The sequence below is a fragment of the Pelophylax lessonae genome (assembly GCF_965119305.1).
Source record: "Pelophylax lessonae genome assembly, chromosome: 8".
NCBI lineage: Eukaryota > Metazoa > Chordata > Amphibia > Anura > Ranidae > Pelophylax > Pelophylax lessonae.
Genome location: NC_138775.1, coordinates 85847319 through 85860895, shown reverse-complemented (window position 1 = coordinate 85860895; position 13577 = coordinate 85847319). Strand labels below are relative to the sequence as shown.

Here is a 13577-nt window from a genome sequence, read left to right as displayed (position 1 = left end):
ACCCGAGTACCCGTCATCAGAGTACCCGAGTACCCGTCATCAGAGTACCCGTCATCAGAGTACCCGAGTACCTGTCATCAGAGTACCCGAGTACCTGTCATCAGAGTACCCGAGTACCTGTCATCAGAGTACCCGAGTACCTGTCATCAGAGTACCCGAGTACCTGTCATCAGAGTACCCGAATACCTGTCACCAGCCCATCAAAGTACCCGAGTACCTGTCACCAGCCCATCAGGTACTCAGATGACAGGTACTCGGGTACTCTGATGGGCTGGTGACAGGTATTCGGGTACTCTGATGACAGGTACTCGGGTACTCTGATGACAGGTACTCGGGTACTCTGATGACAGGTACTCGGGTACTCTGATGACGGGTACTCTGATGACAGGTACTCGGGTACTCGGGTACTCTGATGACGGGTACTCGGGTACTCTGATGACGGGTACTCGGGTACTTTCAATGGAGTACCCGTCATCAGAGTACCTGTCACCTACCCATCAGAGTACCCGAGTACCTTCCACCTGCTCATCAGAGTACTTGACGCCTGAAGTACCCGAGTACTTGCCGCCTGCTCATCAGTACCCATCACTACTCATCAGTACCTATCACATATCAGTACTGATCATCAGTACCCATCAGTACAGTATCACCTATCAGTATCAGTACTACTCATCAGTACTTATCACCTGCCTGTCACCTGCCCATCAGAGTATCCGAGTACCTGTCACCTGCCTATCGGAGTACTCGAGTACCTGCCACTTGCTCCTCAGTACCAGAGTACCTGTCACCTGCCCAACAAAGTACCCGAGTACCTATCACCCTTCATACAGCCACCATGTCCAAGTCCAAAAAGGTTTATATACGTCCTCCGTTTAAACCTAAATACCGGTGTTATGGCAGCAGATAGCTGCCATAACCCTGGTATTTTTTTTAAACGGTGGACGGTTGGCTTTCCGATAAGGGTGGTCCCAGCGGCGGATTCGCCGTGGGATCACCCTTCCGGGATGGCGGAAGAGGCGCCCCCCCTCCTGCCACGTTGTGGTCCTTTTCCCCGCTTACCGGACCCGCCGGCAGCGGGGAAAACGATCCAGTCCCAGATCCTCACAGACAGGATGTCGAGTGAGGGCAAGCTTGCCCTCACTTGACTCTATGGTCTTGGAGGACCGGAGCTACGGAAAATGTTGTTGCCTAGCAACTGGTTTAAAGGTCCTTTTTTTTTTTTCATTTTATATAATAATTTTTTTTTTTTTCTATCTTTTAGTGTACTTGTGAGATCTGAGGACTTTTTGACCCCAGATCTCACAAAAAAGAGGTCCTGTCGTGCCTATTTCTATTACGAGGAATGTTTACATTCCTTTTAATAGAAATAAAAATGATCAATTTTTTTTTTTTTTAACGGTGTAAAAATAAAAAATAATAAATAAAATAAATATTAGTAAAAAAAAAAAAAAAAATTAAAGCGCCCTGTCCCCGTGAGCTCGCGCGCAGAAGCGAACGCATACAGAAACCCCGCCCACATATGTAAAACCACACATGTGAGGTATCGCCGAGATCGTTAGAGCAAGGGGAATAATTTGAGCCCTAGACCTCCTCTGTAACTCAAAGATGGCAACCTGTAGAAATTTTTAAATTGTCGCCTATGGGGATTTTTAAGTACCAAAGTTTGTCGCCATTCCGTGAGCGTGCGCAATTTTGAAACATGACATGTTGGGTATCTATTTACTCAGCGTAACATTATCTTTCACATTATGGAAAAAAATTGGGCTAACTTTACTGGTTTCTTATTTTTTAATTAAAAAAAGTGAATTTTTTCCAAAAAAATTGCGTTTAGAAGACCGCTGCGCAAATACGGTGTGATAAAAAATATTGCAATAATCTCCATTTTATTCTCTAGGGTCTCTGCTAAAAAAATATATATAATGTTTGGGGGATCTAAGCAGTTTTCTAGCAAAACAACTGATTTTAGCTTGTAAACACCAAATGTCAAAAATAGGCCTAGGCAAGTGGCTAGGATGCATGATGGTGCGCCTTGGATGTTGGGCCCCTCTATATGGCTAGGCTGTGAAAAAGTCTCACACATGTGGTATTGCCATACTCAGGAGGAGTGGCAGAATGTATTTTGGGGTGTCATTTTTGCTGTGTACATGCTATGTGTTAGGAATATCCTATAAATTGACAACTTTGTGTAAAAAAAAAAAAGTTTTCATTTTTTTCCCACATTTTCCAAAAACCTGTGGAAAAAAATGATATGTTCAAACGACCCATAATGCCTCATAGAATATACGTTGGAGTGTTTGCTTTCCAAAATGAGGTCATTTTGTGGACTTTTCCATTGTATTGGTGCTCTAGGGCCTTGAAAAGTGTGATAGGTAGTAAGAAAGATTTATGTGTATTTATTATTACGCCTGAAGGTGCTTCTTGGACGTGGAGTCTCTTTTTGTGGCCAGGCTGTGTAAAAGTCTCACACATGTGGTATCGCCATACTCGGAGGAGTAGCAGAATGTATTTTTGGGTGTAATTTTTGCTGTGTACATGCTATGTGTTAGAAATAGCTTATAAATTGACAACTTTGTGGGGAAAAAAAAAGAAAAAAAATTTTTCTTCTTCATTTTCCCAAGAATTGTGGGAAAAAATTACAACTTCAAAAAACCCACCATGCCTCTTACTAAATACCTTGGACTGTCTACTTTACAAAAAGGGGTCATTTGGGCAGTATTTGTACTGTCCTTACATTTCAGGGCCTCAAGAAAGGAGATAGGCCGTCAGTACATCTGGTGTGATCAATTTTCAGTAATGGGTACCATAGCTTCTAGACTCAATAACTTTCACACAGACTAAATAATATACACTAATTTGGGTTAATTTTACCAGAGACATGTAGCAGTATACATTTTGGCCCAAATGTATGAAGAAAAATTAATTTTTTGCAAAATTTTATAATAGAAACTAAAAAAAAGTGTTTTTTTTTCAAAATGTTTGCTCTTTTTTTGCATATATCACGAAAAAAAAAAAAAAAAACCCCAGTTGTGATCAAATACCACCAAAAGAAAGCTCTATTTGTGTGAAAAAAATGATAAAAATTTTGTTTGGTTACAGTGTAGCATGACTGAGCAATTGTCATTCAAAGTGTGAGAGTGCTGAAAGCTGAAAATTGGTCTGGGCAGGAAGGGTGTCTAACTGCTCTGTATGGAAGTGGTTAAGAACAAACCTACAGACCCTATCGTGTTCGTAACCCAGAGACCGCCTGTATGTGATTCCTATTTGCCTACACGATTATGTATAGTCTTCTTTCCATGTCTAGAGTTATCCATCAAAGTTTAATTTTACAAAACACATTAGTTTACTGAAAATACATATTTAATTAAATAAAACAAACACCAATCAGGATTATTATATATAGATATCAGGATTTTGTTGATGCCTGCTGCACTTTTTCTTCATATTGTCTCTCTGATTGACGTCTTCTGTATACATCATCTGCAATAAGAATGTGTATTATGTATTATCAGTGCGCAGAAACTATACAACACCAGAAATCCTTTACCAGAAGCAGAGATAAAAAAAACAAAAAACCCATCTGCTTAGCGACCGCTTTAATCCTTCTAAAGTTGCTTGGTAAAAAAAGGCAGGATCCTATAAATCTTATGCCCTGTAGGTTAAGGATGAATGAACAAGCCTTAGCAGTATAATTATTAAATATAAATAATTTCCACTGACTACCTTTACCAAAAGGCACAAATGCATCATTTATATTGTGGTGCTCTTTACAACCTGTCACTAAAAATGTTTGAAATGCAGCATATTGTATACTTACCTTTCCTGCGCTGCTGATTTCTGCAGTAATGAAGAGGATGAAGACACCCTAGAATCTGATACATATATGTTAGATTCCTGGTCCCCTGCTGCATTCAGTGGTTCAATTCGCCGGGCTACTACATCACCACTGTGTCCAGTAGTAACATAGGGACAGGCAGGAAGCCACAGCATGCAAAAGAGCACCAGAAAATCAACGTCACTTAAAGCAGGAGTACAACCTAATACGCTTAAAATCTCCCCTGCATTCATTAATGTGAGCTGAGTTCAGCCTTATGTGTCAAAATGAAAAAATCCCTGGTTTTCTATCTTTATTTTTCAGTTTTCAGTGCTGTCACGTGACTTCAATTCCACTTCCTGCAGAGTCCAAGAGCAGCAAATGGGTGTGGTTACTGAAAACTAGTGACATCACTTCCAGGGAGGGACCCTGTTCCTGTGTAGCCAGTGGGTGTATACAGAATGGGAGGAGCTGATCATAGGTTCCCCCCCATTGTTCTCATCAGTAAGGATGCACTGTACATCCTAATTCATGAGAAAATTAAGAAATAATTCACACAGGTTATACAGTATAGCTGTGCTGGGCTTCAAATGAAAATTACCATAGGAGAAGGAAGCTGGACAGGGGGGGAGGGGGGCGCTGTCAGTATAGCTGGAAGTGCTCTGGGGTCTCAGCTCACAGTCTACAATGATCATAGTACAGGCAACAATATTAAGTCTACATTTCCACTATTAAAACTTGTCATGCGACTTTGGACACACAAAGTTGCATGACAAGTCACACCCTAATTGATTTCAATGGCACCCGTTCCTATTTATGCAACTTTGAAAAGGTACCTGCACTACTTTGATGCAACTTTGATCCCAAGAGTGTAAAGTTGGATCAAAGCTGCACTCAAAGTCGCATCAAAGCCACACTCTAGCCTAGTGGCTACATTTCCACTAGTGGGACTCTTAAGTTGTGCAATTTAAAGTGCAACTTTGACTCCAGCTTTGATCCAACTTCACACTCTCTGGTTTAAAGTTGCATCAAAGTAGTGCAGGCAGCTTTTCAAAGTCGCTGATCTTCAAAGTCGCGTAGATGGGAAGGGGTGCCATTGAAATCAATCGGCTGTGACTTGTCACATGACAAGTCGCATTAGTGGAAACGGAGCCTAAAACTTATTACTCACATGTAATGAGCAATAGAAATTGAATCTGTATCCTTCTAAGCTTTCAAAAATGTTCCTTTGTACCTTAATTCTTTCATATATTGGGACGCCCCCTCAGGGAAAGCTGCTAGCCTAAATGAAGCTATGAAGACAGGAGATCATGGTGAAGGATAGGAGGCATGGGGGTGGGGCTGGACAGGTCTAGGCATGTCTGCCTAAGAAAGATGGACAACCTTTTCAGGAAGTGAAAGACAGCTTAGCAAATTTAGATAACATGAAATAGTGTTGTCCGTGAAGAACAGGAAGAAGCTGATTGTCCAGTGGAAAAGACTTTCTAAGAAGCTACACAAGCAGCTAGCCAGAAAATGAATAATATCAAAGATAAAGATATTTAACATACTATTAATAATTTAATAGGAAAATTTTCATTTTATCAACACTTTAAAGTGTTGGATGCTGCTGATTCTTCAACTGGCCATTTCTCCTCAATAATGCAGAGATTGGTGGCAGAGGCAGCAAGAGAGGTGAGTATTTAATATCTTTTGAGGAGAGAGCTCTGTATTCTTATTGAGTCACTTTAAAATGGAAACAAAGTCTGCATTACTTACCTATCCTTCAACAGTCTGAGGTACCTCTCTGGCATCTTCCACCCCGCTTCTTCTGGGTACAGGGATGTAGTCACCTTCGTTGCGGGATGACGTCACTCCTGAGCACGCCCCCCCAGCAAACAGCTTGCTATGCGGGCACCCAAGCCAAGCTGCAGCTTCGTGTGTACTTTTAGACACGGAGCTGCCGTTCAGCCCCTCTCTCCTGATTGGCTTACTGACTTTGATTGACAGCTGCTGGAGCCAATGGCACCCTGGCTGTGTCTCAGTCAATCAGGAGAGAGAGTCCCAGACGGCCGAGGGACTTGTGGACATCGCTGGTTAGAGATGGGGTTCAGGAAAGTATAAGGGGGTGTTGGGGCAGCTGCTACACCCAGAAGGTTTTTTATCTTAATGCAAAGAATGCATTAAGATAAAAAAACCTTCTGACTTTACATTCCAGCACAGATCCTATGTGCCTTGATGACTTTAAGAAGTTGTAAAGTGAGTTGTATATGCACAGCTCAGTGTACATTGTAAAGAAAACTGCAAGCAGGTAGGTTTATTTTATTGCAGAAGAGTAATTGCATGGCTCTTCTGCAATAAATCTTTTTTTTTCTTTTTAATTTAGGACTTAAGTTTCGCTCTACGAATTGTATGTTGAGTATATGATGAAAAGCAATAATAAATAAAAAAACAAATGTCACCACATTCAGGATATCCAGATGCAAGCACCTGAAGTAATGTACAAATCTCAACTTGTTTGGTAAAAGTGAAGCTACATGCTGAAAACATGTATCTATGTTAGAGCTTGGAGCTCTGTGCATTCCTAATTGGTCACTGAAAATTCCTTGTTTTTACCATTGATAAACCAATTACATGCAAGTTGTGAGTAAATAAATTGTCAGTGTATTTGTTTCGTTGTGCACTGTGTACATAAAAGAAAAACTGGATTTTTGACTTGCCGTAAAATCCTTTTCTCTTAAGTTCATTGACGGACGCAGTTCTCTCTGATTCATAGCAGTAGGGTAATACTTCCCCCTACAGGAGTAGGACACTAGGCAGAAAAAAGTTCTTGTTAAGCCTACGGGCAGTCCTGGAGGATACACCCCCTCTCTTCCTGCATAGGATGCCAGTTTTGTATTAAAGCAGTGTCAGAAAGTAACACCAACCCAACTCAAAATAGAGGGGCGGGTACTGCATCCGTCAATGAACTTAAGAGAAAATGATTTTACAGTAAGTCAAAAATCCATTTTTCTCTATCGTTCATTGACGGACGCAGTTCTCTCTGATTCATATCAGTAGGGACGTTCCAAAGCAGTGCCATAAAATGAGGGGTGGGAACAGCAGAACAGAACAAGTCCCCAAGGCCAAACATAGCCAACCAGGCAACATAGGACTCATCAGCACAAAAGAGGAGGCACCCCAGAAAACAACAGTAAACACCCTCAAGGAAGGCCAAAAGCCCTCCAAACAGCAGCCAGCAAAAAACCTTACAGCCGAAAAGAGGCATCTGCAGATGCCAGCACATCCGCCTGATAAAACTTGGTAAAGGTGTGAACAGACTTCCAGGTAGCCGACTTGCAACTTGGAGCACAGATGCCCACAAGCCGAAAAGCCCAGGAAGCACTAGGTGCCCGAGTAGAACGTGGCGAAACAGGGAAAGTTAGGACCTGACCCCTAATTAAATAAACCTGCACCACCGTCTGTCCGATCCATCCGGGAATAGACGCGGCAGACACAGGCAGTCCCGTTCATGGGCCATCCATAAGTACAGAGAGCGAGCCTGACTCACGAAAAGACTCAGTGGTCGCCAAGTAGACCTGGAGTGCCCGCACTCTAAACAGAGTAAGCAATGCACATTCCTTAGGATTTAAGGGCATAGGACACAAGATGGGAATACAATGTCCCTGTGCAAGTGAACACCAGAAACCACCTTCGGAGGGAAGGACTGATCCGGACGAAGCACCACTTGGCCCCATGATCAACATATAGGGAGAACTATAGGACAATGTCGCCAGTACCGACACCTGCATGCAGAGTGACCGCAACCAAGAAGGCCACCTTCTGCAAAAAGGTAGGCAGGGGATACCCCCGAATACTTGCAAAATGAGGGCCTAAAAGAACCGACTGCACCAAACCAAGGTCCCCAGTGGGTGACGGAGGTCGCACCGGAAGCACCAAGTGTCGCACCCCCTGGAAGAAGTCACGCACCAGGGCACAGGTGGCCAACGGCCTTCAGAAAAAATATGCCAAAACCGAAGGCCTGTGATCAACTCCCCATTGAAGGAAGCCAAGATCCAGGCCACCGAGTAAGAGCGAGGGGGAGCCCACGCAATATACGACTGTCTCGTATGATGAACAAAAATCACCATAGAAGTAGCTTCCCACACTTCAAGCAGGGTGGGAATCACTGAAGCAGCCAAACCCCCTTCCTTCAGCACCTGGTATTCAACAGCCAAGTCGGCAAAGTCAGCGACCGCAAAGTTGGACGGGAGATGGGCCCTTGAGACAATAACTACTCCCTGAGGGTAATTCTCCAAGGAGCGTCTGCGGGCAGCCTGACCAGGCCAGCGTACCAAGCTCAGCGAGGCCCGTCCGGAGCCATGAGAAAGACCGGAATCCCTTCCGCCTCGATCCTGCGAAAAATTCTTGGCAGCAACTTGGGAGGAGGAAAGGCAGACCGCAGCTGAGACAGATCTTGGCCCATCCATGAGCACGCACACACGACCATGCTGGCTGCAGCCGTGCGCAGGTGACCATGCTAAACTCCATGGCATCATTCAAGTTGAACCTAGCGAATGTTCTTGGCCATGACAGAACCCATGGTGCCACCATTGCACCTGCCAGAAGGTCCCGGGAGCGGGCCACAAACCGCAGCACTATCCTGTAGATGTGATGCCAACAGGTCCATGTCTAGAGTGCCCCCAACGAAGGCGCAACTGCAGAAAACACCTCTGGATGAAGGGACCATTCCCCTGCATTCAAGGCCTGATGACTGAGGCAATCCGCCCATCAAGATTTCCACACCTGAAAAGGGAACAGCAGAAGAGCTGGAAGAAGGCACACTGCCCAGTGAAGAATTGACACATCCAAGGCCGCAAGGACACCCTTGGTGCCCCCTTGGTGAATGACAAAAGCCACGGTCGTGGCGTAGTCGACTGAACATGCACCGGGCAGCTGCAGGTGCCCGAGCCAGTGAACCAGGCAAAGCCGGATCGCTCTCAGCCCCAGGACATTGATTGGTAACCTGGATCCTCCAGGGAAAAAGCAAGTTCTCTGCTTCGGGAGTTAAGGACTCCTTCCCACTCAGACAGGCTTGCATCCACGGTGATAAGGGTTCAGGAAAAAGGGGAGGGAGGATTCCAGCTCAAGACTCCCTGGTCAGCCAGCTCAGCCGGATCCGAAAGTCTAGAGAGTTTGGATTCTAGTCCCATTTGAGAAGGATTGCCTTCTGAGGGGATCCCCGAGAGGGATTGAGTGAAAGGGACCGTCTTGAAAGACGGTACCATCAGTCCCAGAACTCGCATGCAGGTCTGAAGTGCCGACCATGTGCGGGACATGAACTGCAGTCTGAAGTTCCAAGAGTCTTTTCCCTGGAGGGAGAAAACACCCTGACTGAGGGCAAGTCCAAAGTCAGGCCCAGATAGTCCAGTCTCATGGAAGGGACCATGGATGGCTTCTGAACGTTCAGAACCCAACTTGTACTCCTCCAGACATCTCGTGGTGACTTCCAAATCCGTTTGTCAGCACCGTAGGAGACTCCACACGGAGAAGCAGATAAGCCAGGAACCCCGGACCGATACGCCCTGCTGCCGCAACAGCGCCAGGATGGGAGCCACACCTTTGTGAAGACCCTAGTAGCATAAGCGAGACCCAAGGGCAACGCCACAAACCGATAGAGATCCTTCCCCATGGCAAAAAAAAAAAAAAACGGAGAACCGGTAGGTGTCCCGAACATAACAGGATGTGAATGTAGGCAGCTTAATGTCCATGGAGGCCAGGAATCCCCCTGATGCAGGGAAGCCACCGCTGTGTGAACCGCTACCAACTTGGATTTTTGATTTGCACGGAACCATCAAAAGGACCAGTTGGTCCAACTTGTTGAACCAGAGCCTGAACTGCCCCACAGAGTGCCAGTAAGCGATCCGGGGACAGCCTACATTGGAAAGGAAAAAACCTTACCAAAATAAACGGAGCGGGACTCGATCTTGCAACTGGACCACATGACCTCCTGAACCCAGAAGCCTGGGATCCGGGCCAGCCGCAGGTCCTTGACCGGCAAGGACCTCCCCCCCACCCCCTAGATGGGCGAGTAGGCCTAGTCCGCAGGTCTGGAAAAAAAAAACGATCTCATGTTCTCCAGACCAGGGTCGTTTGGAACCACACGCGGAAGTCTGGAAGGACTTTGCCACATCGGCCGTCCCGGAGGGACGAAGAAACTGTTTGCGAGCCGAAAGGGAAGAACCCCGACTGCAACGAAGGCCCTTACCCTTGTTAGCCTGTGTAAGAAAACACTCTTCCCCCGTGAGACCCTTATATAACGTCATCCAGGGCAGCGCCAAACAGGTGTTCCCCCTATACAGGGAGATCCATTAAGACGTAGAAGTTTGATCCGCAGACCAACACTACAGTCAAGTAGACGCTGGACAACCACCGCCGAAAACGACAAGGTGACCCATACAAGGGAGCCTCGACCAGCGTGGCATCGCAAACAAATGGCAGCCCCTGCGCCAGCTGGTCCAACAGCTCCCCCAGGGCAAGAGGGACATGCCCCACACCAAGTCATGGCGGTGGAACTCCGCCCATCAGGCAGAGTCTGCGTGGCAAGGAAAAACAAACATTGTTCCCAGTGGTGACTATGCCAGGGAGTACAGATCGCAGGCCACAGCCCGCGCCATCCTATCCCCCCCAAGTCCTTACAGGACGGGAATTCCTCCACTGGAACAGTGGTAGTCCCATTCAGCTAGAGACCGTACGTCCACCAAAGGCAGAACAGTCCTCTGTACCAGAGACTCCCCAAAAGGGCAACCTCTAACGGCCGCTTAGACACCCCAGGGGAACGTCTCAGGACTGTCCCGTCCTACATGAGCAGCAAAAAGAGCAGCTCCAGATGGCATGTGAGCCACCTGCGCCCCAGGCGCAGCCGCCGCTGTGACCCCTAAATCGCAGGGTGTCACACACCGAAACAGCCAGTGCATCCACCAGCGCCTGTCGCGGCAGGGAGGTAGAAATGTCATCCTCATCATCCGAGGAGACAGGGCGCGAGGTAACAGACCCGGCAGGGAGGCCCCACATCTGCGGCGGCTGAGCCAGACTCAGACTCTGAGACATCAGATGAGGCAGGGGTAGGTGGAGAAACGTCTACCACCTTCACCCGGGCCCAAATGCTTCCCGAACTGCAGAAAAGGCACCGAAGGACAGCGGAGATCCGGGAGGCCCTGCGGCCTCCGTGAGGGGGGTCAGGTGGGAACAAATGGCCTGCAGGGTCCATACTGAACCTGAGGAGCCCGCCAGCAACTTTTAAAAAAAAAAAAGACATTTTTTTTTTTTTTAAAAGCGGCCCCACAGCGCTACAGCGCCCCCCGGAGGTCAGGCACACGCTAACAGACCCCCACAGAGAGGGAGAGACCACCCTCATGACACACTGTCCTCCAGGCGCTCCCACCGGCCTGCACAGCTAAAAAATCTACTGCAAAATGGCCGGAAACGGGTGTGTACCAAGATGGCCACTCCCATAGAAGCAGACCGAGGCTACAAAAAAATGGCGGCCCCGCGAATCGCGGTAATCGGGGGCCCACAGGGGGAACCCCCAAACGCCCATCCACACCAGAAAACCCCACCAAGGGCCCCCCCTGCAGGATCGGTCGTGCGCCGCAGACAGAGCACTCCCTCGGCCCCCCATGCGGCCTGCACACTAGGCCCCAGCCTCAGGTAGGCTCAAACAGTCCTCCATGTGGGGGGGGGGGGTGGAGAGGGGGGGAATCACAACAGGACAGAGGGAGCCCAGGAGTGTGAGGGTCCGACAAACCCAGAGAGAGGGCCCGCGTCCATCCCCAAAGTCCGCCAGGGAAAGGGGGGGGGTTTATTCACCATACCGGGAACACAGACAGGCGCCATCTCATGACAGGACCCCACGCCACCGGAGTAGGGGGGCTGTCGGCAAAAAAGGAACGCTGTGACACCAGCCTAGACCCTGGCGAGACGTTTAACTTGCGGGGCCAGTCCCTGTCCAGTGGGACTATGTCACGGCCGACCCAGCGAGGAGCTAATGCCTTCACGCGCTCAATGGCCAGACTGGGCTGACCACTGGATATGGGGGTCCAGTCTGTCGCCCAGCCCGGCATTATTGCTAGAAGATCTCACAGGAAAAACGATCCGGAGAAAAAGGGACTAGCTAAAAATAAAAATCGACATAAAAAAATTACTCCTAAGCCAGGACCAAAGATCCCAACAAGGAACTAGGTCCTTACTCCTGACTAGGCAGATTAAAACGGACATCCTATGCAGGAAGAGAGAGGGTGTACCCTCCGGGACTGCCCATAGGCGTAACCAGAACTTTTTTCTGCTTAGTGTCCCACTCCTGATTGAGAATCTCCTGTACCATGGCCGCAGCACTGCTTCTCCTGTACCATGCCCACAGCCCTGCATCATGCCCGCAGCCCTGCATCTCCTACACCATGCCCACAGCCCCTGCATCTCCTGCACCCTGCCCGCAGCCCCTGCACCATGCCTGCGGCCCTTGCATCTCCTGCACCATGCCCGCGGCCCCTGCATCAATTTGTAACAATGAAAATACATCCAGCATATCAGATATTTACATTACGATTCATAACAGTAGCAAAATTAGTTATGAAGCCGCAACGAAAATAATTTTATGGTTGGGGGTCACCACAACATGAGGAATTGTATTAAAGGGTCGTGGCATTAGGAAGGTTGAGTACCACTGCTGTAGATTATGCCTTTCAAACTAGTGTTTAAACACAAATAATAATTAGAAACAAACCCAGCCTTGAGATGGGGACCCCACACTGCAGAGGTAAATGCTGGTTATGTTTATGCAGTTGAGGAACTGACAGGATTACTTACCCTATCGCTTGCTCCAGTACTGCCCACTTCTCCCCAAAGCTCTGGTCTCTGGATGGCCCCCTTGGCATCATCAGCAGTTATTAACCCTGCATATTAAATGGTGGGGGCAAGACTGTGAACGCAGTTGGGAGCATCTTAGAAAGAAGGCTGCAGAGGACTGGTTGCACCGCTGGAGCACTCTGCTGAATAAGGTAAGTATTTCTCTTTATTCCGGCACTCCTAGACATAATGATCATCTGGCCCTTGCAGGGGGGCGGGGGCTGTTAAGTCTGAGGCCCTATAACATTTATGTATACCACAATAGAAAGAAACTTACAAAATGTTTCCCGGCCAATCCGAACATTGATCATAAACCATTCCATGGCTCCTCCCAGGACGAAAAAGAAGGGAAGAAATCGATAGACACCTAATCGCCTCTTCCCTGGGACCGAATCCAGGAGAGTTCTTATTAAACTTCTACTGGCCATATCTGGATATCTGCAAAAAGTAGAACACTCATGTTATATTACTGGAATAAAACAGCAATGCAAGCCAGTCAAAGAACATTACACAACAGCATTCATTGAAAACCCTTTCACAGAGCAGACAAAAGAAAAAAAAACACCTTTACAATCACTTTAAGTCCCCTGATAGGGGGTCTGTTTATGACAAATTACCCCTGAAAAGTCCCCCTTGGCATTGATACACTCCCTCACCCCTCTCTTATTCAGTGCATTAGTCCTCTATGTAACCTTTTATGTTTTTCAACAACTACACTACTGAGATATTACACATTATTACTAGTTGCTTTAACTCTTACCACTGACAGATCCCACCTCACTGACACAACTGGAAGGTGAAGTGCCTCTTCCTGAGTCTATGTCATGCCCTGATCATCTCTCCTGGCAGAGCACAGCTGAGTTCACATCATATGGCCAAACAACACTGCACCCAGGGATCTCAC

The 13577-nt window shown here is 47.3% G+C and overlaps 1 protein-coding gene across 1 annotated transcript; it reads right to left on the bottom strand.

Annotated features, from left to right (window-relative positions):
* Nucleotides 1-3380: 3380 nt before the first annotated feature.
* Nucleotides 3381-13107, bottom strand: UQCC5 (ubiquinol-cytochrome c reductase complex assembly factor 5). Its single transcript, XM_082264875.1, has 2 exons — nucleotides 12951-13107; nucleotides 3381-3477 (listed from the first exon to the last, which is right to left on the bottom strand). Exons 1-2 carry the CDS (start codon nucleotides 13099-13101, stop codon nucleotides 3404-3406), a joined length of 225 nt encoding a protein of 74 aa, XP_082121001.1. The 5' UTR covers nucleotides 13102-13107; the 3' UTR covers nucleotides 3381-3403.
* Nucleotides 13108-13577: the final 470 nt, after the last annotated feature.